General features: G+C 39.4%; 1 protein-coding gene across 11 annotated transcripts in view; it reads right to left on the bottom strand.

Moving 5' to 3' along the window:
* Positions 1-2,660: 2,660 nt before the first annotated feature.
* The window catches only part of LOC126248194 (delta(14)-sterol reductase LBR-like), a 382,264-nt gene continuing 358,839 nt past the window's right edge, over positions 2,661-26,085 (bottom strand). For 3 of the 11 annotated variants that reach the window (XM_049948986.1, XM_049948985.1, XM_049948987.1), the window contains 4 exons: positions 17,721-18,019; positions 13,006-13,250; positions 12,705-12,922; positions 2,663-3,654 (listed from right to left, as the gene is read on the bottom strand). In XM_049948986.1, the coding sequence (XP_049804943.1) occupies positions 3,530-3,654; positions 12,705-12,922; positions 13,006-13,250; positions 17,721-18,019 (887 nt within the window). In that variant the 3' untranslated portion in view covers positions 2,663-3,529. Of the gene's footprint in view, positions 3,655-12,704; positions 12,923-13,005; positions 13,251-17,720; positions 18,020-26,085 lie in introns of all 11 variants that reach the window. The other 8 variants (XM_049948979.1, XM_049948983.1, XM_049948984.1 and 5 more) reach the window with 4 other exon arrangements.

The raw sequence follows: 26,085 nt of genomic DNA, 5'->3' as shown, positions 1-26,085 counted from the left end.
ACAGTCCACAAGCAACCCTGGAAATGTTTTACAGCTTAAAATGTGGTTTTGAAATTCCTGTATTACATAATCAACCTGGAACTTTCAGGTGTCTTCAGGTCTCTTTTCTTCTTTCAAGCGGTATGAATTATTAAACTGTCTTCTGTGCAATATTCTACCTGGAGGATTCCCCTTTCATTCTTTCCCCCAGTCCTTGTCCTCCAACTGTTTTTCCTTCTCTTTCTTTTTCCTACTATTGAATTCCAGTCCACCATCACAATTAAATTTTTCTTTCCATTAACTATCTGAATAATTTCTTTTATTTCATCAACTTCGGTATATAAACTTGCACTGCTACTGAGGGTATTGGCTTCGTGTCTATCTTGGCTTTGATAATGGGCTCACTATGCTGTTCATAATAGTTCATCTGCATTCCTATGTTCTTATTCATATTCTTCAGAAACATTTGATTTTGGGTTGATAACCCTTTACTCACATCATCAGAATTACTGTTCTTCCTGTCGCTGCAGTTTACAAGTACAGCTACATCTAACTTCAACCTATACATACGCACACACGATTACAGCAGCCAAATAGATCTGCTATTGCCGAACATTGCTTGGATACTGGTCACCCCATGTTATATAATAACACCGAGATATTGGCATGCACGTCCAGCTATTGGGACAGTGTCATTAGGGAGGCAGTTGAGATTAAATTAGTGAACAACCTCATTAACAGGGATGGAGGTTTCTGTTTAAACTCTGTTTGGAATCCGGCTCTCTCCCTTGTCAAAAAACAGAGGAACAGAGTCAATGCTGCCTCACCTGCGAATTCATAGTCTCACTATTGATAGCTCTGACTTTGGTCATCTTTGGTGGCACTAGTGTTCAGTGTGTGTGTTATCTTTCCTGCTTCTGTCCGAGAACCGAGGTATTAAATTTGCATGTACGCCGCCTGTCCGTTGCAGTTTGCCTTGAAAATGGCGGGGTGTTCTCCCGCCGAAATATCGGCGGTCGCTGAAAGTGTTACCTGGCTGAATTCCCGGAAGTTATTTGAAAGTTGTATACGCCAGGAGAAACTCAGGTCTCACAAGAATCACCCTGTATATCAAAACTGAAAATAATAAAGGAAAAAGCAATGCACTATACACATTCACCAAGTGTCTAGATTTAACACACAGCATTTCTTGTTATACTGTACATAAAACAATTTCATGAAAAGTACTTAATTTCAATGTTATCTCGGCCACATCTTCTCAGCTTTCAAAGTTGCGTTGCGACAAAATGAGAAAACAGAAGAAAAATTTTTTGTTCCTGTTTTACTAAGAAAAGAAAATATTGACTTTAATTTTTATTATGAAACAGTAATAATAGAGCAGAATGTTTTAAATTCCAGGACTCATTTGAATTTCCTGACTTTTTTCTCAGGTTACGTAAGATGCCCGACTGATTCAGAATTTTCAAGGATCACTAGCCACCCTACCTTACTTAATAAAGACAGCAGCCTGCAGCTCAGCACGGCTTGCACCCAGAGAGCATGAGGTTGAAACGGGCACATCGAATGCAGAGTTAACATATGGCAAGGTTGTGAGCACCAGTGATATCACAGCCAGCAGCTACAGTATATAAGGGCATACCAGCAGTCAATCTACAGTCATTCAACTTGACAATGGAAAAGAAGTGCTTGATCGAAAGTTAGTGATGTTCTAACTTCAATGGCTGGAAGCGCAAGAACATTTTATTCAGTGTTACTGCCATGAGACTAAGCATTCTTGCACTATTAAGTTTTGTCTGTCAGTTTCTTTTGTATGGACAGTGTAGTAGTCCATTTTTCCTTTTACAGTATTCTCCAAATGGTACCATCAAACCAAGCTGGGTCGTTGCCATATTTTACTACTTTCCTTGATACATATTTATGCAAACCATGGTATATTAATGCACAATTGTTCCCCATATTCCAGATCTGAAGTAAATGTTCTCAATTTACCCTTTAAGTAAGCTGATTGTGTTTGGTCATACTGATAGCCAGTCACTAATACTTTCCTCACTTTATTTATGACCTTTTTGCTTTTGGTGACCATTGTTTCTCATAACATCATGGTCACTTATCCCTCTCTCACTGATGACACAAAAAGATTGGTTCTGTTTGTAGCCACGAGGTCTAAAATGTTTCTTTCAGCTGTGGGTTGTTTGTTTAGTTGTTCAGGGTAGTTTTCAGACAATGAAGTCAACATTATTTTGCAACATTGTTTGTCCTTACTATCAGTAACATTAATGTACATTTTCCCAATTGATATTGGGTAGGTTAATCACAACCTGACACCACCATTGTGTACTTGGGAGTATTTCCATGATATCAAGTTTAGGCTACTTTGGATAATGATATGATCAACGAGTGTGGATCTGTTGGTAGAAACATCTGATTTATAAAATAAGTCAATCAAACCTGATTATTCCTGTCCGTATTAGTTTGCAGTCCAATTTATTTTAGACTCACTGGATCTAATGTTTCTGCTTGTTACAACAAACGCTCCTTCTCCACGAGATTATAATCTGTCTTTCTGATTTGTGAACACAGATACAAATATATTTGTGTAATTGCATAGCATAAAGTTCTTTAAATATTTGGAAGGCGTACAAATTACTGCTGCTAACAAAAAATTTAATTTCAAACGAGATGAATATCAAACTAATGATGGGAGTGGTCTCTCTGTACGCACATTTAGTGTCCCATTTCACACAGCTGGGAGACACACAGATCATATCAATGCAGTTGACTAGCAACCTTTGAAAGAGCAAAGGCTTGCCGTTTGTCTTTCTTACAGGCAGTCTTTGCACTAAAGTGAAGTTTCCAAAAACAATGTTAGAATACAGGTAATGTTTAAATACACATACACTCATTTAACCTAAACCTATTTATTTAAACAACACAATTAGAAAACAATTACAACAAAAATATAGAAAATAACCAAATATAAAATACACAGCATGAAGTGATATTTGTTCAGTTCGTGCCATAGTCTGAATGGCGTTTATAACATATCAATCAGTAAGGGCTTTAATTTGTACTCTCATAAAGTGATACGTATAATAATACTAATAATAATATTGTAGAGTGATACGTATAATAATAATAATAATAATAATAATAATAATAATAATGACATTAAATAATTAACTGTAAGTACTAGCCAAAGACATATTTTTAAAAAAATTACTGTTTTAACAGTCTTCTTAGATCAATAAAAACTGAACTTGCCACAATAAATGTTGATGCTCCTATAATCTTACAGATTACTTACAAGAACATAAAAAGTGCTATATAAAGATCATTTGTAATTTTAAACCATCTTAAAATCTTTGAAAACTCTTTTTTAAGAACATGTATGTGCCCAATTGCTAAACAAAGACAGTTCAAATAGTGCACAGTAGTTATCACAAAAAAACATTTTATAAATGATTCCATATTTGAACATGGCAGTTAGCCCCATATTCGCAATCATTCAGCATGATCTTGTTTCACAAGAGTTACTGAGAATTGCAGCTTATTACTGTCTGGTGTTAACTTCACCCGCTTGATAGGCTGCTGCACGTTTATATTCCCTGAAGGCTCTTGAAAGCACAGTAACTGTAAATGCTGATGGTATTATGAAAATACCATGGTAAGTGGTACCTGCAAGAAATAACAGCTATAAAATGAAATGTCATGGTGATTAAACTTGGCAACAAGCTTAACATTTGAAGTTACAGCTAAACACATTATAAAGGAACTACATTAACGCCAAGAACATTAACATGCAAACAAATGTATCTCACTTGATATAAAATGTTAACATACATAGTGAACAATAGATGCATTATGCAGAATGATCAGTTTATGGTTCATTGCTTACAAATGAAAGTGAGATACTGTGCCTGTACTTCTTTTTCATGATTAAAAAAAGTGTTTACATCATTCATGATGCCTATTAAGCAGTTAAGTGGTGATGAGAATGGCAAAAATACAGTTGACTGATACTGTACACACAAAATGGAAAAAGTATTTCCAGCTTTGAAAGATTATACAGAACACAGAAACAAACAAACTTTCTACTAGAAAATAAGGTTATTGGACTGCTCCTTTTATAAGGCTATACCTTATAGGTATTAGAAGTCCTAAAAGACTTATCTAGTTTTATCAGAATACTAGAAGACATTAAGAGTTCAAACATTATGACCTAACCACAACAAAATGAATTAGTCGGTGGAAACTAGCGCCAGTTAAAAAAAGACAGATCACGTGCAAACCAACCCATTATCTTCAAATATGATATTATCAGTACTATGGATAGAAGAAACAAAGCAATGAGGAAACTATTAGTCCTAGAGAGAAAATGAGGAACACCATTCCCATATAAAGTTTTATGTATTTCAATTTTGTACTGGAAAGCATTTTTACTGGAATCTGCAGTTTTTAAGCTATTCTAAAAAAAATTACTTTTAACTGCACCCCCCTCCCCTGGTGGGGATTTTCAATATGTTATTCATGACACATCCTCCAAACACTGTACAAAATTTGCAAATACACAATTTTTTTTCTCCTAATTTTCTGTTGCTGACTGATAACAATATCAGAAAAAATTTGGAATATTATTACAAGGGAGACAGGACAACCAAGAATACAGGATGACGGCATTACCATCAAAGCGAATGGAAACTTGATAAACAACTTGCTGCAAGTCGAAAACATTTTGATTAATCATTTTTTAAATGTTGTAGATAAAATAGGATCTAAATGTTTATTAGAAGAAGCAAGGCAGTTAATGGAAGAGGCCTTACCCACACCATTTGATACAATTGAAATTCCACCCACCTCTCCTTCTGAAATTAGTAAGATAATAAACTCTCTTATGAATAAAAGCTCACATGGAATTGATGGCATTTCCAGCAGGATAATAAAAGCTTGTTCCCAAGAAATAAGTGGGATTCTTAGCCACATATGTAATAGCTCTCTGAAGCAGGGTATTTTCCCAGATAGACTGAAGAATGCCATTGTTAAACCACTGCATAAAAAAGGGGATACGTCTGATGTCAACAACTACCACCCAATCTCTCTTCTGACTGCCTTATCCAAAATTCTTGAAAGAGTAATGTATTGTAGAGTAGCTTCACACCTTTGTAAAAATAAAGTTTTAACAACATGTCAGTTTGGTTTTCAGAAGGGTTTTTCAACGGAAGATGCTATATACACTTTCACTAATGAAATATTAAATGCTCTGAGTAACCGGAAGTCACCAGTTGGGATTTTTTGTGATCTATCAAAGGCTTTTGATTGTGTAAATCATGAAATACTTCTAGATAAGTTCAAGTACTGTGGTATGAATGGAACAGTGCTCAAATGGTTTAAATCATACCTAACTGGAAGAGTGCAGAAAGTTGAAATAAACAGTTCACATAATATGCAAAAAACTGGCGATTTCTCAAACTGGGGAACAATCAAGAATGGGGTGCCGCAAGGTCCGGTCTTGGGTCCTCTGCTGTTCTTAATATATATTAATGACTTACCATTCTATATTCACGAAGATGCAAAGCTGGTACTTTTTGCCAATAATACAAGTATAGCTATCACATCCGACAGACAAGAATTAACTGGTGAAATTGTAAACGATGTTTTTCAGAGAATCATTAAGTGGTTCTCTGCAAATGGGCTCTAATTAAACTTTGACAAAACACAGTATATTCAGTTCCACACAGTAAATGGAATGACACCATTAATAAATATAGACTTCGATCAGAAATCGGTAGCTAAGGTAGAATATTCAAAATTTCTAGGTGTATGCATTGATGAGGGGTTGAACTGGAAAAAACACACTGACGATCTGCTGAAACGTTTGAGTTCAGCTACTTGTGCTATTAGGGTCATTGCAAACTTTGACGATATACATCTGAGTAAATTAGCTTACCACGCCTATTTTCATTCTCTGCTTTCGTATGACATCATATTCTGGGGTAATTCATCATTGAGTAAAAGATTGTTCAGTGCACAAAAGCGTGTAATCAGAATAATTGCTGGAGCTCATCCAAGATCTTCCTGCAGACACTTATTTAAAGAGCTAGAAACCTTCACTGTAGCCTCACAATATATATATATATTCACTTATGAAATATGTTATTAACAATCCGAATGAATTCAAAAGTAATAGCAGTGTACATGGCTACAACACTAGGGGAAAGGATGATCTTCACTGCTCAAGGTTAAATCTAACTTTGGCTCAGAAGGGAGTAAATTATGCTGCCACAAAAGTCTTTGGTCACTTACATAATAGCATCAAAAGTCTGACAGATAGCCATATAGCATTTAAAAGGAAATTAAAAGAATTTCTTAATGGCAACTGCTTCTACTCATTAGATGAATTGTTGGATATAGTAAGTGGGTAATTTCCCAACCCCACAAAATAAAAAAATAAATAAATAAATAAATAAAAATATTGAGTGTCATGTAATATTTTGTCTAATGTAATATCTTGTATAGACACCTTTTATTAACCTGACACGTTCCACATCATTACGAAGTGTCGTATTCATGATCTATGGAACAAGTACTAATCTAATCTAATTTAAACTATTGTAGCTGATATGTATAACAGACACTTGAGAATGGCTACACAGCCAAAACTATGTAGTACTGAAACATATAAAATAAAAGGGTAGTTTAATCCTAACAATGGTGGCCAGCACAGCAAATTGACATCATTCAAGTATAATAATAGTTGCTGTCTCAAGCTTTTCATCTATCATGCTGTTATTTATGAAGAAATTTGATCCGGTAAAAATTACCATAATATCTGATTAGATCTCGACAAAATATGTCAAGCACAAAGACTTGCAACTTGCTCATAATATTTAAATACAAAGTGGTGCACTTCGTGGAACATAAACATGTGATATCCTTTTAACTATAAGATTAATGAGTCACACCTTGTCAGTCATATCATAAATGTGTGTGCCTTGAAGGCTATGTGAGCAAGTGCCAGACAGTAAATCCAAAGGTTGAGCTTTCAAATCTCAGTAAAGTCAAATAATTTTTCCTGTCACTTATCACTTCTTTCATATCTAGCAATAATTTGTTAAAGTGAAAAATACCAAGTGGCACCACAGTTTGGGGTCCACCTGTATCTAGTCATCTCAAAGGTCAGAGGAGGCCAAGAGCATACTATCTACAATATGACCGTGCCTAATACAGCACTGAATTGTTTGAAAGAACCTTCGTGATGAGGACTGCTTTAACTCCCCATGCCTTTTTTTCCCCTTTCCTCAACAATATGTAGAGATGTGTGACAGAACAACCACTTTGGCTCAGTTGTAGTTGAAGCAAATCACAGGTGATAATTAACTGATAAAACATTGGGAAAACACAGTTTGCCTACAAAAGAGGGGGCTTAAAATACACTTTTATGCCCTATACTTGAACATTACTCAAGTGTATGGAACCCATATCAGGTTGGACTTACAGGGAACATCAAGGGATGGTGCAAATGGTTACAGACTTTTTATGTGTAACAGGAAAAAAACCTCAAAAACACACAAAATCTTACCACTCTCAATACGTGGATGGAACACAAGAAACTTCAGTACATAGTATGGTAAAAAGTACCCTCTGTCACACGCTTCACAATGATACACATACGAAGTGTGTGAGAAGAGCAGTGAAACTGATTTTTTATCTACCAATGTTTTCATTTTTTTTTTCTTTTTTTCCAAACAACAACAATGTCCCCTTCAAAGTAGTACCCTTTGGCAGCTATAAATCAGCAGAGTTGTCATTCCCAGTCCTGTTAACAGTTCCAAAAGGCTTCAATTGGTAGGGCCTTTTTTTTTAACAGTTTCATCACATTCGTTTGAATATTCTTGCAAGTCACAAAATGACATCCTTTTAAGACATTTTTCAATTTCAGGAGAAGAAAAAAGTTGATAAGGACTCAGATGAGGCAAATGGGGGAGGGGGGGGGGGCTGTGGAACAACAAGATGCCTTTTGTGGTAAAAAAATTCCATGATGGAAGTGGTCATGTGGCTTGGGGTGTTGTCATGTTTGCTCTTCAAGGTGAGGCCATCACTGAATTAAAGCCACTTGTCACAATGATACACTGTGAGTAAATGAGTGTGCATCAGAGATAAGACAGTCGGCACAAGAGCACACTCATAGATTTTTCATTAAGCTTCTCAGAATAATAAAGTGCTGAGTCAACAAATCTAATGTGCTAAGGAATCATGTGGTTAATTATTAAAATGGATGAAGTGAATCTAACGTGCTTAGGAATCATGTGGTTAATTATTAAAATGGATGAAGTGTTGGAATGTCAGACAGCAAAGACTCAGAACAATAATTTTTCTGAGAGCGCAGACATGAAATGAATAGTTTCTGTTATTTGCCGAGGTGTGAACTATCTCCTCAGCTGAGCATATTGTCTGCTAATTGTATTTCGACAGATTTCTTGATCACTGAATCCCAGTAGGATGAGGCTGTGAACAGTATCTTGACTTTCCCATATTTCATGCAATGGCCAATGGAAATACAATGTTCAGGCATTGCAGCTTTGTTGGGCTGTAGGAAGCGGATATATAGCTTGTGTTTGATGCAACATTCTTGTACAGAGCATATTGTTTGTTCTATGCAACTTTTAACATACTGACAAGGAATTTCATAAATTCGTAAAAGCAGATCATCTTTCACAGATCCGAGAAGAGCTGCCATCTTGGCTGGTGTGTGGAAGATCACATCCACTTAATGCTTCTTTATTATTCTGCCCATACAGCATTTGGATTGGCAAAAGTGATCACTGTCATAAAGACTGAGGTATAACATCAATTGCAGTGATGCCATGAGATTGAGGGAAGAGATCGTAAGTTTAATAGACAAAGAAGTGCCATGGACAACACAAATGTGGGTAGGTGCATTGAAGAGACAGAGATCGAGATGATGAAGTAGTTTGTGAATCAAAAGTCTGCTACCAAACCAACATAGTACTACCCTCCACCACTCCCTCCACCCGGGCTGGTTTCCTCACTGACAGTATCTGTGTTAACCAGCATGTAGACCCATCCAGATGCTCTGGGGTTCTGACAGAGGGCATGGTATCCTCAAAGGACTGGAGATGATCATAACTGAAATGCATTTCATGTAAATTAACACAGATCGCAGAACAGGCGGACATTAGTTGTTGCCTCACAGCCACTGGCAGATGACTGTCGTCTTTCCACTGTGTGAGATATTTGTCATGATACTGCATAAACAACCTAGCAAGGGCTCTCCCCACAAGTATCGCGAAGCCAGAGCAATTGCCAGACTGACGGCCACTGCCCAGAGTCCTGATACCACCAGACAGGCACCTGTTCCTCAGCACTTACAGAGAGGTAATATCTCAGGCCTCAATAGTGCATTCCTTGCATAGTCAGGTTCCTTGCATGGCCTACGTGTCTCTAACAATATTAGAAAAGGTGGAGAACAGACCTGGATGTGGGGACTTAATGAAAGTAAGTGGTTGAAAATAAATAAGTAAAATGGGAAAAGCCATAATCAATGTCCTGCGACAAGCTAGGTTGTCAATAGGTAATCTGTCTACAGACAGAGTATGAGAAAAGATATAGTCAGAAAGTAAGACTGCAACACTGAAAAGGAAAAAAATAATGCAGTGACTCGAGACCCCATGCTCACCACAGGTTATCTCAGAAAAGAGTTGCAAGGCCACAGGAGAGTGAGGGAGTGGGAGAGGGATTAGGGGGATATCAGTACAATTCCTTCTTGAAGAAACTACTCATTGTAGTGATATAAGCATTTGGTGGAAGATTAGGAGGGGGGATGACAAGCCTCAAACATAACTCTAGGAGACTTCTAGCCTGCTGCCTTAAATCCACAGTTCCTGATTGCGCAAATATTGTTGCTCAACAGCTGGCATTCTCAAATGGTGTTCAATAGGCTCCTAAAACTATGAACCTCGACTTCTTGAAAATGCAGGAGGAGCACATCATATTGAGCATTATTTGCTACATCGATCTATGTCCTACAAATGTGTGAAAGAGGAGTAAAATCGATGACTTGTAGGGTGTGTGCTACCTTTGCAAAACATTAAGCTGCCTCAAGCCAAATATGAAATACGTGTCTTCATCATCATTTTTGGCAGTTCTGGAAACACTTCATTTGTAAATGAACAAGACAAATAATCATTTAGTTTTGAAGCTCCAGCAACAACTGTGTTTGCAGACTAAATTACAGGAATTCATGTCCACCTATTATAAAAAGAGCTGTTCTTTTTAACGTGAACATAGACAGGAATCAGACACAACACCAACATAAACACTGGTTTGTGAAGTTCAAAAGACTAACTCGCGAGGGAAGTTACTCAGAAACCTGTACTGTGCTTCTGTGTATACTTCCACAACAGATGAGAATGCAGATGAGGACAAAAACTACTAAAATAACTTTACAGATAGCCAGCTACCAGCATATAATAATGTGAACAGAGTTCTACAAAACCCAACATTATAGAAAATAAGAACTGAATAAAAGTACACACTGATGATAGATGTTGAAACATATTTGGGAATTTGAAAACAGTTGTTTGCATAACAGATGAACCTGAATTCCCAAAATAAAAAGAACTATCTCGTATATGGTGCCACTGCATTGTTAAAAAGTGTTCTGGACGGTTCACTGCTCATGTCATAATTGTTCAGGGTTGATTTGCTGGCCAGTGGCTTGCCCTTCAATAGTTATAATCAGGGTTAACCATAAGCAATCTCTGTCATTAACACATTTTTAACTACAACAGTTTGCTTGGCAGAGGAAATTTTATCTAGGCCAAGATTCTAACTGTAGACACTTGGCACAGTGAGGCACAAGCTCTGTTCAAAGCTCCGTGGTTTGACTATGTCCGAGATCCAGTATCTCAGTTTTTTGGGCACAATGAAGAGCACCAATTTGTCATCTCTTTTGTAGGGTTTGTACACAACTGTCACAAAGGAACCTCTTTACTGAAGCAGCAGGAGTTTTCTCTATCAAATATGGCAGTTATATCTGGTTTTCCCATCAGTGTATTATCATAAGTAATATAGGCTGCAGGAACTCCTGTTATAGTTTGCAACACTGACAGCCAACAATACAATCACAAACCTAAACTATTTGAACAAGACACACAACAGACCTCACTAACAACATCCTTGGCCATCTATCAGAATGCGATCAGGAACATACAAAAATTTGCACAAAAATCTTGAAAATTCACTGGTGTGCAAAACTTAAGGATGAAAGTAACTTTCACACAATGTGTCACTGCCAAATAACATAGCTCGATAGAATGAACTGCTACAGTACAGTACAGACGGTAACGGAAAGACACACAATGAGATGAGCAAAAATGACACTTTGATTCAAAGACAATAATCACACAGAAGTCACCATGATTCATAATGGTCCTCTGGACATTAGGAAAGATGGAAAATGGTTCTTAATAAGGTATGTAATCATCATGGATGGCAATGCATACTCTGCAATGTGCTGGCAAAAGGTTGGTAAAGAATTATTGTGGCAGAGCGATATTCGCTAAATATCCTCTCATTCCAAGAACTACTCCACCTGCACAGTTCAATATAGTCACACACTGTCATCCATAAAAACAAAGACAGGGTGAAATGAACCCAGAAAAGGTGTACATGGGGAAAGAGCACAATGTCACAACAACACTGACTGATAAATGTACCATGTTCAAAGATTTTTAGGTCAGTACGTCCATGCAACAACATGCCTCCCCACACTTTTAACAAAAGTGATAATGTTCGACAAAGCTGGACGTATCCTCATCTGGTGAAAGGTGGGAACACGCAATGCACCCAGGAACATTGTTGAACATGGTCATTTTGATGGTCCATGTGTTGTGCAGTGAGTCATAATGTTGCATGGGTGCAGTGACCTGCCAATCATTGAACACAGCACACCCACCACTCAACATTGTGACACTGTACTCCTTCCGCAAGTGCATATTTTCAGGGTACATTTGGCCCTGACTTCATTTTTATGGATGACAAAGTGTGATCACATCGAACTGTGACGGTGGGACAGCTCTTGAACAAGAGGATACTCAGTGAAAGGACTGGCCTGCCTATTCCTCTGACATAAATTCCATCGAATGTATGTGGGATGCATTGGGGAGATGTATTATAGCACATCCAACAGTTGTCAACTGTGGTGGTGGAGGAATGGAATGCTCTACCACAAGAACTCCCTGCCAACCATGTGGCCAGCATGGGAGCACATTGCAGAACATTCATTGCCATCTGTGGTGATCACACACCCTATTAAGAACCACATCCCATCTTTCCTTATGTCCAGCAGACCATTATAAATCGTGGTGACTTTCAATAAAAGTGTCATTTCTGTTTGTCTGTCTTTCAGTTACCTTCTGTACTATACTGTAGGAGTTCATTCTATGTGTGGTCGATGTTTCATCGACCTATGTTACTTGGCAGTAACACATCATGCAAAAGTTACTTTCAGCCTAAAGTTTTGCACACCATTGTAGTTATAGGTGTTAAAAGAATGAGTTCTAATTTTCTTATTAAGAACAATGGCGACTATATTCACAAAAACAACAAATCATGACAGATTAACCAGTAGTGTTTTATCACTCATACATGAATCTGGTCCTCTAATTACAATAACATTATGTCCAATAACTGAACATAAGACTTACCAGCAACCAAAGCCAAAGCCCAATAAATAATTATCTCTCCCATACATGCTCTGGTCTGAACAGCAGCACTCCATTTAGGCAGCACATTCACCCTCCAAACTGAGGTGACTGGATTTTTTAGAGAGAGCATTTTCCTGTGACTGCTCGACTGTAATAATATTTGTCCAATTGTATACGAACACAGTACAATATACATTTCTGTCAGTGATGCCTTTAATCTGTGAAACAAGATAAATTTTTTTTTTCCTTCTTCAGTAAGTAGAGAGATGTCAGCAGCAATTAATATATGTAAGAGACTAACCTATAGTCCAAGATAGCTTTTGTAGTGAATGTCAATATGAAAGGAAATGTCATAAATCCCACTGCTATCATGTATCCAACACCTTCTGAGATAGCTAGGAAGGAATACAGATACAGGTCTTCATGAAAAATAAAGTGTAAAGAATATAATGACTGCAATATTGCAGATATTATAACAGATCTTAATATTTCTTCTTCCACTCCCTGCAAATATGCTTTTGTGGCAATCAACATGTTCAGTGCAATCTGAAACACAAACAAAAACAGCTAATTAAACAATTTCTGTTACTAATGTAATTACAGCATTACATTAATTATTTATTCACAGATGAAGAAGGCATTAACCCTACAGCTAACCCTACAAGGCATGCACACACAGCCTACAGGTAATTATGCAAATTTCAGAAGTGATATGTCAAGATAATCAAAACAACAACAACAGCAGATACCACTAGACATCGACTTCTGGGAAATTCCTTCCACTCTCCGAACAGCCTCTCCATGAGGAGAACATGTTCAAAATGTGTAGTGTTAAGTTAAACACAAAACAAATACAGATGTGAGCAACAGCTGTAGAACACAAATAGTAATTGTTACAATATACATGCCCAATCAAGGCTGGACAAGAATGTATAGATTCTCTTGCCACTACAGAAACTACTAGACATCAAATCGTTCAAATGGCTCTGAGCACTATGGGACTTAACTTTTGAGGTCATCATCAGTCCCCTAGAACTTAGAACTACTTAAACCTAACTAACCTAAGGACATCATACACATCCATGACCGAGGCAGGATTCGAACCTGAGACCGTAGCTGTCGCGCGGTTCCAGACTGTAGTGCCTAGAACCACTCAGCCACTCTGGCTGGCAAACTACTAGACATCACTGTAATCGATGTTGTGACACGTGATATGGTGGCATGTGGGAAAAAAAAAAAAAAAAAAAAAAAAAAAAAAAAAAAAAAAAAAAAAAAAAAAAAAAAAAACACTGCTTGGAGACTGTTTAGCATAGTTCTGGAATGTTGAGCCCACGGCATATAAATAGGTATCAGCAGGCCAGGTGACTGAATGGTGGACTTAGACTATGAGGGTCAATCAAGGTGTGGAATCTGGGTTAATATGCTAAAGGGTTTTTCTACTAATTCTCACATCACAGTCCACATTGACATCCTAAAACCCTAACTACTTTGAGAATTTTGTTTGCTCTTTTCTAGGTATGAATCATATAGAGAAGTGTCTCTACACTAATCAATTTTATTTCTAAAACTAGCTGAGAAACCTAGCTGCATTGCCCGGGTATTCATTTTGCCAATTTTATATTAGAAATGAATACAAAAAATGAGCTGTGTTTGTAGTACAGTATTTTTAAAAAAATTATTACTATGTATTCATGAAAACACTTTGTAAACTATCAAACAGTCATGTAAAGTAATATGCATGATGTACAAATGTGTAGGAACAGTATCCAGATTAAGGAACATGATCCCCAACAGTTTCTGTACGCTGGGCACTGCTGCTTCACATGTCTACAAAGTGATTTTGTAGCAGTCTCTATGACAACGCCTCTTCATAGCTTTGTAGATGGCTACAATTTTTGCCTGCAGCCGTCTACGCTTCACGATTGAAAGCTGTCAAAAGCGGTGCCAGTTGTCAGGGATTTCCTCAAGTTGACTCAATTGTAGGAGTGTCTTAGCACTAAAGAATAAATGCATAAAAACTTCATAAACGATGCAGCTGTTTTTCACCCACCTCACTGATCGTCACGTTGTATCATCTGAACTATGGGTCTTACATTCACTGCAATTGTTGCCTGACAGTAAAAGTGTTAGAACTTCTAGTTTAACAAGTATATTTAGAAACGACACAACAACACATATATGTCACAGAGTAAGTTGACATGTGAACACGTTAGCGTTCAGATAAGCACTGAGTCTCAGTCTAGCGGCCGCTGCTCGGCTGGCCGCTTAGGTGGCGCCGCTGCTGCATGGCTGGCAGGCAGACAGCGCCGCACGTAGAGGACGTGCGTAATTGCGCGGCGGCACTTTAAATGATCGGCGAGTCACAACAAAAAGATATGTGTACCAAGTTCAGTTGGATTGGTCCACTGGTTCAGGAGGAGATGGGGAAAACACAAACGGACCCCCATTCCCCCACACACATTTTTATAATATGTAGGGATTGGAAAATGTGGAGTTAAAATATCAGGAAATCCACCGCTGACAAAAGGCAATGAAGCAAACCAGTACTAACTGAACAATTGTGAGGATAAACTGACTGCGATATGACAATGCGAGAAAAATGTGTGTAATACAGAGCAGATAGCACTCATATCTCAAAAGATAAAGTAGTTTTAAATATAGCACTTAAAATACTGGAATAAAACATTACATAAGAGATGAGCAATCTGTGGTATAATTGTGGCAATATGAAGATTTGATTACCAGAAAAAAGAATAAAATACTTTGCTGGTTTGGCTCATAAATAAAGAAATATCTTGATGATTATTTATTGAAGATGATAAAACTGCTATGGCAATATGATTACATTACGCTAAAACTGATAGTAGAAGATAAATCTCTAAGGTAACACAACTGCATATAAACTCAGGGTTGTTGAATTTAGTATGACATCAAGCTTCCCAGTGATGCTTCTAAACACTCTGACATTGCATTAAACAGCACCTGGATACTGAGAAACCTCCGTACACAGAGTTTGTACTCTACTCCGTGAAGTTCCACAAGTCTTAGAAAACCAGAAAAGGTCACCAACCAACCACATTCCATACATGTTCAGGGGTGACACGTCACACAAATGTGCAAACTAGAGAAGCAGTGGTACACATCTTTCTTCAAGTATGGCTTCCACATTTCTCATTATAAGAATCCGACCCTTGTCCTGTTGAAATACAGGCCCCTGAGTTGTCTGCTGGAGGTGTAAGTCTTCTACTTCAAAAACATAGTTGATTTACTAGTTATTGTTTAGATTGCACTTGAGAGGTACGAAATGAGAACTCAAGTTGCATCCAGTGATGTCCCACATCATTTGCAGGATTGCAATCACTGCGCAGCATTTCATTCATATGTGGCCATCACAATCGGATATGTTAAATCAAGACTACTCAACCATTCTGGTGACAATGCCTATGTGGACAACACATGTTACCAACACAGTTTGCAGTAAGACAATGTTCAACCACCAAACACATCTGCACCAGCTGCATTGTTTCAGAATTGAACTAATACTATACTGCCATTATGGTCATGCAAACGAAATGGTGGTCATTTTAAGTTGTGGTCACTTGGTGTGATCAATACATTCATTCAACAAATGCATAACTATCATAACATACCATGTTCAAACTAAAATGACACCATATGACAAATCCATGTCCACAAGATTCATAATTATGGTCAGTTCGAAATCACTTGTCTGTACAACTGTGTGTGCCCTCTGATGTTTGTTTTAAGGTGTCCACTTTGCATGAGAGCCCTTTACTGATGCAGCCTGTGAAGTTAAGTATGACAATTCTCTTTTTGGCAACAGTGTAATAGCTCAGTTTTATTAATGAGAAGCCAAGCAGCTGGTATCCCTGAAATTTGGAAGGAGGTGATCTACACAAAGTGGAAATGATGTGGCACAGGTACTTTCTGTCAGTGACTGCTACTGTGAGTGTGTTCTCAGGAACCCACAGATAAGCTGTGGATGTTCCAGCTGGCTTTGGATAGCAGCTTAATGAATCCTAGAAGTTCTAACACCATAACAGGAAGATGGTATAATACGCTTACCATACCACATGAATTGTCACCACAGCAAAAATTCCAGTCAGGTAATACTGAAGCATTCTACAAAAGGGAAATATGTATGGAGAGAGACATGAAAGACTTTGAATAAGTTCCAGAAATGAGATGGTATTCATAAGTGTGGCATAAACTTTATTATATTTTGCTGAAGTGACATGTAATGCAACAGCTTTAAAGTAAATAAAGATATTTTGTGGTTCTTATTTCAATCCATAGGTTTCCTTTACTGTTAACAGTATATTTTCTAGTGCCTGTAAGTGTTTTTGTGTGTATTATTGTGCTCTAACTTGTCCAGACGCTATTCAACCAACATATGGGCAAACAGGCATCTGCAGCCAGCGTAGGCAAATAGCTCACACAGGTTCAGCCATGCAGCTGGGCTATAGTCTACAGAATCATAGGCCATGCCCAGGCACCCATAATATAATGTTAATATTTATTTTATCATATTTGTTGAATATGACATTTATTTTTATTCAACAGAGACAAAATATTTGGAGTCAGATTCCATATTTAGACAGGACACACAACACTCTTCAGAGAAGGAACATGAAGCTGGGACCTTTCTGGAGATCCTGATCCCACACCTCCCTCAAACGACAATAAAAATTGACACAAACATAGATATGATGTTAATCCCATTTTGAAGTACTGTGCAAATTTCTTTACATGTACATCATGGTACCAGAACAAATGTTGAAGATAATTTATTCAATTAACAAGATCAAAACATATACCTACAATCAAGATTTACCTTGTCACTGAGGATAAACCGCATAGGCCAGAAGTGGGTCACCTTGGCATGAAGTTAATGCTTTTCTGTTTGCCTTTTGATTTCTTTACATCACATACACAGAAATGATCTCATAATAAAGTTATAGTATCACATTTACTGCGAAAACAATATTTACTTACCACAATAATTATGGAAAATCGATGAAGGATGAGCTTTATATTGAATTTTCCAATACGAGGAGTAACTTCTCGTCCCATCCAGAAGTCATACCACATAAAGCCTTTTGATCCATATGGATTAAGATAGGAGATAGGCAATTTACCACCTCTTCTGTACAGAATTAGAGAAAATACAATTCCCACAAGCATTGCTGAAACTGCAGCCTCACTATACACACTGACTACAATGTCAGCAACTTCCCTTTTGATGTAGCATACTGATGAAGTTAGAACCAGTGCAAACAGGGCTGCGAAAATCCCTGTGGAACAAAATTTAGAAAGAGATAACTTTATGTTCCTTGAGAACATTAATTAAATTTACACCAAGAAATTTACAATTGCAATATATATATACAGTAGTCATTACAACAGGCTTCATATTACAAACCAGGGAGAAAATCACAACCAGAATTCAGAAAAATCCCTCAATGACTGATCAAGTACTCACTGTTAAATACACCACCCCAACAGTCCCCTTCCCGACACAACTACCCCACAATCCCCTTGCTATGGCCACCAACTGGGATGGGTGCAGAGATGTGTCTGGGATTGGGCAGGTGGCAAGTAATGGCAGGTAAGGAAAGAGGAGGGGCATGTGGTGAAGCATAGCGGAGAGGGGAGGGGAGAGGAGGGGGCATGTGGGGAGGTATAACGGAGAGGGAAGGGGAGGGGGTAGGGGGGAGGAGAGGGGTAGGTGATGAGGCACGGCTGTGAGGGGCGGATGGCGAGGCGCGGCTGTGGGGGGCGGGTGGCGAGGCGCGGCTGTGGGGGGCGGGTGGCGAGGTGCGGCTGTGGGGGGCAGGTGGCGAGGCGCGGCTGTGGGGGCGGGTGGCGAGGCGCGGCTGCGAGAGGCGGGTGGCGAGGTGCGGCTGCGAGGGGCGGGTGGCGAGGCACAGCTGTGAGGGGTGGATGGTGACTCGCAACTGTGAGGGGTTTTATGTGAAAATTCTTAAAAGATTTTAAATAAAACAAATGTTGTTAATATTCTACATCAGTATTCTTTGCGTCTACATATTTAATTCCCAAACATAGTCACCCTGGCGACTAAAGCTTTTCTCCAACAACAAGAGACTAATTTGTTGATAGTGTCAGTGTATAATGTTTAACATTGTTGATGGAGCCACAATCTCATGTATTCTTGCATCGCTTCATCATTATCAAATCGAAGTCCTTGTAGGTGTTCTTTAAGTTTTGCAAACAGGTGAAAATCAGATGGGACCAAGTTGGGACTGCATGGAGAATGATCAATGACAGTGAATCCAGTGCGTCGGACTGTTGCAGATACTGCAGTGCTCATATGTGGTCTGGCATTGTCTTGCTGAAGGAAAGGGTGTTTCGTGTGCAGACAAAAGCTTTGAATTCGAACCTTTATTACAGCATGCTGTTTTTCACGTACCAGCAGCTGTGTTATACACCATCATGTTTTAAGTTAAAATTCAGAGACCTCTAGCAGCAGAGGGCATGAAGAGCAAAGATGTAGAATGTTAATAAAGTTTGCTTTATTTAAACAGCTTTAAATTTTCACATGAAAATTCAGAGGTATTACTTTTCAGCACACTCTCATTTCTTTAATTCTTGGATATGTGGACAAAAGCACAAAAAATGGCAAACACATGATCATTAACTTTGAATATACAGTGCTTTAAAAAGTGAGAGTCTACTTGTAGAAAGCAGCACAACAGATTGTGCTATTGACAATTACAGATTAGGTCCAAGCTCACACTGGGGAAGGATGGAGAAAGAGAGTGCTACCTCGTTCAGCAACTGAAATATTGTTAACCAAGGTATGCCTTTATTGTAACTAGTTAAGACATCCTTATATGTTTATCTATGAAATTATCACACAGTACTGGATTTCCAAATAGTTATGAAAGCTTTTTTGATAAGAAATATATCTACATGTTGAAAAGAAGTGTGTTCAATCTGGTATGTCACTATGAGAACAACAATTAAGCTTGGATGACCAGATTCCCTCCCATAGCCGGCTCTTAAAAGTTCAAAAACAAATGGCTGTGAGGTAGAGAAGTATTTTGGCAACTTTGGACCACTGCCTGGCATATCAGTTCGATGACCTGGAACTTCTGAACTTAGAAGTTGTATTCATACCACCTAACACTACAAGCTGTCTGCAGTCACTGGAGAAATAATCACCTCTATGAAGCATAATTACAGACACCTTCCTGTTAAGGCTGCCATTAATTCAATCAGACTACAAGGAAACCTTTCCACATTGGAATGTACTGCAAGCTGTCCGCAAAATCTCTGCTGCTTGGGATGAAGTTACAACAAACACCATAACTAATGTTTTAAGAAGGCCTGGACAGCGACTGATGATGTAGCACAGACTGAAGAGGAAAATGATGATGCAGCATCTGAACTTACTCATAATGCGAATACAACTTTGGATACCGATGTTGCTCTTCGACAGGCTTACACCAGTTGGTACCCTCTCGCACTGCCAATCTGAAAGAATGGACGCTGGCAGACAATGAAAACTGTACTGTTGAAGAACGAGTCATCAATTCTGCTGATGATGCAGAAGAGAAAGATAATGCTTTACTGTCATCTTCCGAGGAGGAAAGTGAAGTGTCACCTTGCACTTAAGCTGCAGCTGCAATTGCTGTTCTCGAGAGAGTTGCTGCTGCTTCTGATGTCTCTATGGCATTTCAGGCAGCTCTGGATGTAGCACCTCCTGAGAGTGCCATAATGTTATTTAGGAGAGGATATATTATAATTTGTAGATAAGCTGTTGACAGCTACAAAGCCGGGATCTAGGACAGATGAACAGCTGCTGCAAATAACCAAGTCATGTTTGGCAAGAGACACGAAAAGTTATGTAATGCAGCATGAGGACCTACAAAATGCTCAATTGTTCAATGGATTAATATGGCGGGGTGTGGTGCAGCAATGAAGTGCTATCAATGTAGATGTTTAGGCCACATACAAAAAACTGTTGTCAGTCTCACTGTAAGAGGTATGGAAGAGTGAGACACCAAGAGTGAGAGTATACACTGCTGGCCATTAAAATTGCTACACCATGAAGTACAGATGTGAAATTTAACCCACAGGAAGAAGATGCTGTGATATGCAAATGATTAGCTGTTCAGAGCATTCACACAACGTTGGCACCAGTGGCGACAACTACAACGTGCTGACATGAGGAAAGTTTCCAACCAATTTCTCACACACAAACAGCAGTTGACCGGCGTTGCCTGGTGAAACGTTGTTTTGATGCCTCATATAAGGAGGAGAAATGCGTACCAACATGTTTCCGACTTTGATAAAGGTCAGATTGTAGCCTATCGCGATTGCGGTTTATCGTACTGCGACATTGCTGCTCGCGTTGATCGAGATCCAATGACTGTTAGCAGAATATGGAATCGGTGGGTTCAGGAGGGTAATACTGAACGCCATGCTGGATCCCAACGGCGTCGTATCACTAGCAGTCGAGATGATAGGCATCATATCCGCATGGCTGTAACGAATCGTACAGCCACGTCTCGATCCCTGAGCCAACAGATGGGGACGTTTGCAAGACAACAACCATCTGCATGAACAGTTCGACGACGTTTGCAGCAGCATGGACTATCAGCTCGGAGACCAAGGCTGCGGTTGCCCTTGACGCTGCATCATAGACAGGAGCACCTGCGATGGTGTACTCAACGACGAACTTGGGTGCACGAATGGCAAAACGACATTTTTTCGGATGAATCCAGGTTCTGTTTACAGCATCATGATGGTCGCATCCGTGTTTGGCGACGTCGCGGTGAACGTACATTGGAAGCATGTATTCGTCATCGCCATACTGGCGTATCACCCGGCGTGATGGTATGGGGCACCAATGGATACACGTCTCTGTCACCTATTGTTCGCACTGACGGCACTTTGAACAGTGGACGTTACATTTCAGATGTGTTACGACCCATGGCTCTACCCTTCATTTGATCCCTGCGAAACCTTACATTTCAGCAGGATAATGCACGACCGCATGCTGCAGGTCCTGTACGGGCCTTTCTGGATACAGAAAATGTCCGACTGCTGCCCTGGCCAGCACATTCTCCAGATCTCTCACCAACAGAAAACGTCTGGTCAATGGTGGCCGAGCAACTGGCTCGTCACAATACGCCAGTCACTACTCTTGATGAACTGTGGTATCGTGTTGAAGCTGCATGGGCAGCTGTACCTGTGCACGCCATCCAAGCTCTGTTTAATTCAATGCCCAGGCGCATCAAGGCCATTATTACGGCCAGAGGTGGTTGTTCTGGGTACTGATTTCTCAGGCTCTGTGCACTCAAACTGCGTGAAAATGTAATCACATGTCAGTTCTAGTATAATATATTTGTCCAATGAATACCCGTTTATCATCAGCATTTCTTCTTGGTGTAGCAATTTTAATGGCCAGTAGTGTAGAAGTAAAGGGCGTAACAAGAAAGGGTGGAATATGATTATTCAGCCTTTAAATGGCAACACGAGCTCAGATTCTGCCGAGCAGTACTCAAAGTGAATTTTAATGCTGCATAATCTGTGTCAAGCAGAATGTTGCTTGATCAGCATGGTAAATGGTTGTTGTTTGTTGTTGTTGTTGTGGTCTTCAGTCCAGAGTCTGGTTTGATGCAGCTCTCCATGCTACTCTATCCTGTGCAAGCTTCTTCATCTCCCAGTACTTACTGCAACCTACATCCTTCTGAATCTGCTTAGTGTATTCATCTCTTGGTCTCCCTCTACAATTTTTACCCTCCACGCTCTCCTCCAATGCTAAATTTGTGATCCCTTGATGCCTCAGAACATGTCCTACCAACCGGTCCCTTCTTCTTGTCAAGTTGTGCCACAAACTCCTCTTCTCCCCAATTCTATTCACTGCCTCCTCATTAGTTATGTGATCTACCCATCTAATCTTCTGCATTCTTCTGTAGCACCACATTTCGAAAGCTTCTATTCTCTTCTTGTCCAAACTATTTATCGTGCATGTTTCACTTCCATACATGGCTACATTCCATACAAATACTTTCAGAAACGACTTCCTGACACTTAAATCTAACCTCGATGTTAACAAATTTCTCTTCTTCAGAAATGATTTCCTTGCCATTGCCAGTCTACATTTTATATCCTCTCTACTTCGAGCATCATCAGTTATTTTGCTCCCCAAATAGCAAAACTCCTTTACTACTTTAAGTGTCTCATTTCCTAATCTAATTCCCTCAGCATCACCCGATTTAATTCGACTACATTCCATTATCCTCGTTTTCCTTTTGTTGATGTTCATCTTATATCCTCCTTTCAAGACACTGTCCATTCCGTTCAACTGCTCTTCCAAGTCCTTTGCTGTCTCTGACAGAATTACAATGCCATCGGCGAACCTCAAAGTTTTTATTTCTTCTCCCTGAATTTTAATACCTACTTTTTTTCTTTTGTTTCCTTTACTGCTTGCTCAATATACAGATTGAATAACATTGGGGAGAGGCTAGAACCCTGTCTCACTCCCTTCCCAACCGCTGCTTCCCTTTCATGCCCTTCGACTCTTATAACTGCCATCTGGTTTCTGTACAAATTGTAAATAGCCTTTCGTTCCCTGTATTTTACCCCTGCCACCTTTAGAATTTGAAAGAGAGTATTCCAGTCAACATTGTCAAATGGTAGGGAGCATATATTTTTGTTACACTCAGGTGCTCACATGTCTGAGACAACTCTGGACCTCACAGGAAACATGCAGTTAAACCTTCTATGCTATAGATGTATGGGGAGTCAAGGGTAACAAAGTGTAGTTGCTAGGTTGACCAGTGTTTAAATTTTCAGGTGGAATCAAAGCAATTCCAGGAAACTATGGAAGTTTTTCCCATATAGGTGAAAGGTGCTGCGTGATCCTAGGGCCATGTTTCCTGTACGAGCATCATACTAAAACTGACCCTGGACAACATATTGTATAACTCAGGGAAACATTGTTCAATCTTTGAAAACTTCTGTCGTTGACATACTGCCACAAGGGTTGCCACTCGTGACCCATGAATCAGTTAAAATGTGTGCATGACCACTGAACACCAACCTGTATGATAAAGTACAGCAAGGCATAGGGAAACTACAATGTGCAAATGTAGAAACAGAACTATCTGTAAACATATTTTGTGTGGTGGTACCATTGGAGGAAAATTACGAGCTACATGAAGCACACTGTTTTGTGTACAGAAGAATTGTATGCATACAGAAGATGGGTGGCGAACGAGAAGTGCCCAGTGATTTCGATAATTTTCATACTGATGGCATCATCAGTTTGTCTAAGGAATTATTGGTTGCCAATTTAGATGTTCTAGACAAAGCTGATCTAGATGGATACATTCGGACCATATCCATGACCAAGCTGCCAGTATAACTGCATTACGTGAAAAGGTGAAGCATTAAGAAAGAATGGAGGGACTATCTATGGAGAAGTTACTGCTAGAATTAGATGATCTATTTAATGTTCATGGCCCTTTACCACCAATCCCAATGACGAAGCACAGGCTCCAATTTAGGAATCGACCACCTGTGTACTTTAAGCCATACAGGGTGCCCCATCACCTAAAATTGGTAATAGAGAAATTCATTAACAAATAATTATGCAATGGTATCATTGTGGCAAGTACCAGCCTAGAGGGTGCAACTGTGGTGATAGTACTGAACAAAAGTTCTTGACGGAATGAAGCAGTATCAGTTCTGCAGCATCTACAGATACCTCAAAAGTCGTATGATTACAGGCGCGTATCCAACCAAATATAACAGAAGCCATTGATAACTTGGGAAACTGTACGCATATTTCCACTATGGATCTAATAAGTGGGAATAGTACTCAAGGACCAACCAAAAACTGCATTTATTCAGTACCAGTATTGGAAAATGTCATTTGGTCTAAGAAATGCACAAGTGATGTTTCAACAGTAGTTGGACAGTTTTTGAAGGGACTAAAGCCGAAATAGTGTATGGCGTATCTGGATGATATTGTTGTGTTTGCTAGGAATATGAAAGGGGATGTACATTGGTTAGGGACATTTGTCAGCGATTGCACTAAGCACAACTAACTCTTATCATAGAGAAGTGTCATTTTGTGCCAAAGAAGTGAATTACTTGGGCATTTAATTAGCCAAGACGAAATGAGAATAGGTTCAAGACTGGTAAACACTGTATGGAGTTTTCCAACACCTCTTCAGGCAGGCAAGGAATTGCAGTCTTTTAGGGATTATCAAACTATTATGGCAAATTTATCCAAGGGTTTGCAGGAATAGCATGACCTCTCACACACTACAACTGGCAAGGACATTACCAGCCTATCTGTGGGGAACGGGCCGACTGCAGCATGTAACCGAACACGGCTGCCGGGGTGACCACTACCCCCACCACCACGCGCATGCTGTTGGTCCACCACAGCCTCCCAAGGTCTAATGAAGGGGGGTGACAGCGCATACAAATATCCCGCTCTCTGTGAATCTCAGCACTTCGCCAGAAGATGGGCAGTAGGATACTTCCCGAAACGTCGTGATAAATCAACACTATCATCCGGCTGGAGACCCGAGAAACCTTCATCAATTGTAGATCATTTTACACATTACATGTGGATGGTTGCTATCCAGAACCAGCAAGCTGCCACAGTAGAAACGTAGTGATGCGTAATTGGGTACTACAGTTTGGTATTCTGGAAACAAAATCACATACCAGGACACCAAATTTATGTTAGCATTGCTGAAGAAGTTATGCCATTTGTTGCTTATTCACAAACTGAGATGATCTCTTTAAACTCACAGGCTAACAGAAGAACTGAATGTGTACATCAAATGAGAGGGAAAATTCTAAGCCACTATGCAAATAGCTATAGCAATGCTTGGGATTCTTTGTTTATGTATGTAGCAGCGGCATACAATTCTAAAATCCCTGAAAGTTTCTGGATGGGCTACATAAAGTGCATGAAGAGATACCAGTTATGCTAGAGTTTATTACTCCTCCAGACAGGAAAACCCTATCACTCTGTTACCACCCTGTGATAGTCCAAGCTGGCACCGAATGTGCTTGCCTACATGTGCTAGTCTGGTTCCCTGCATCAAGCAGTAATTCCTGGTATGTGTACTATACAATTCGCCCATACCAGGTGAGATGGGAGACTAAAAATTTGTTCAAGTCAGAAACTGTGATAGGCAACCTGCACAACAGCACTACAGCATACAGTTTTGTGTTGTGCTATGCAATCGAGCTGCGATTCACAAAGATGCACAGGGGTGCCTCTCTCAGAGAGCAACCAAGAGTGCCCCAGAGAGCTACAACACCAAGAATCACTTGTCTGCTTTTGGCAAAATCAATATGTAGT

Source organism: Schistocerca nitens, chromosome 3 (genome assembly GCF_023898315.1).
Source record: "Schistocerca nitens isolate TAMUIC-IGC-003100 chromosome 3, iqSchNite1.1, whole genome shotgun sequence".
NCBI classification, from domain to species: domain Eukaryota; kingdom Metazoa; phylum Arthropoda; class Insecta; order Orthoptera; family Acrididae; genus Schistocerca; species Schistocerca nitens.
This window is presented reverse-complemented; position numbering and strand designations above follow the sequence as displayed.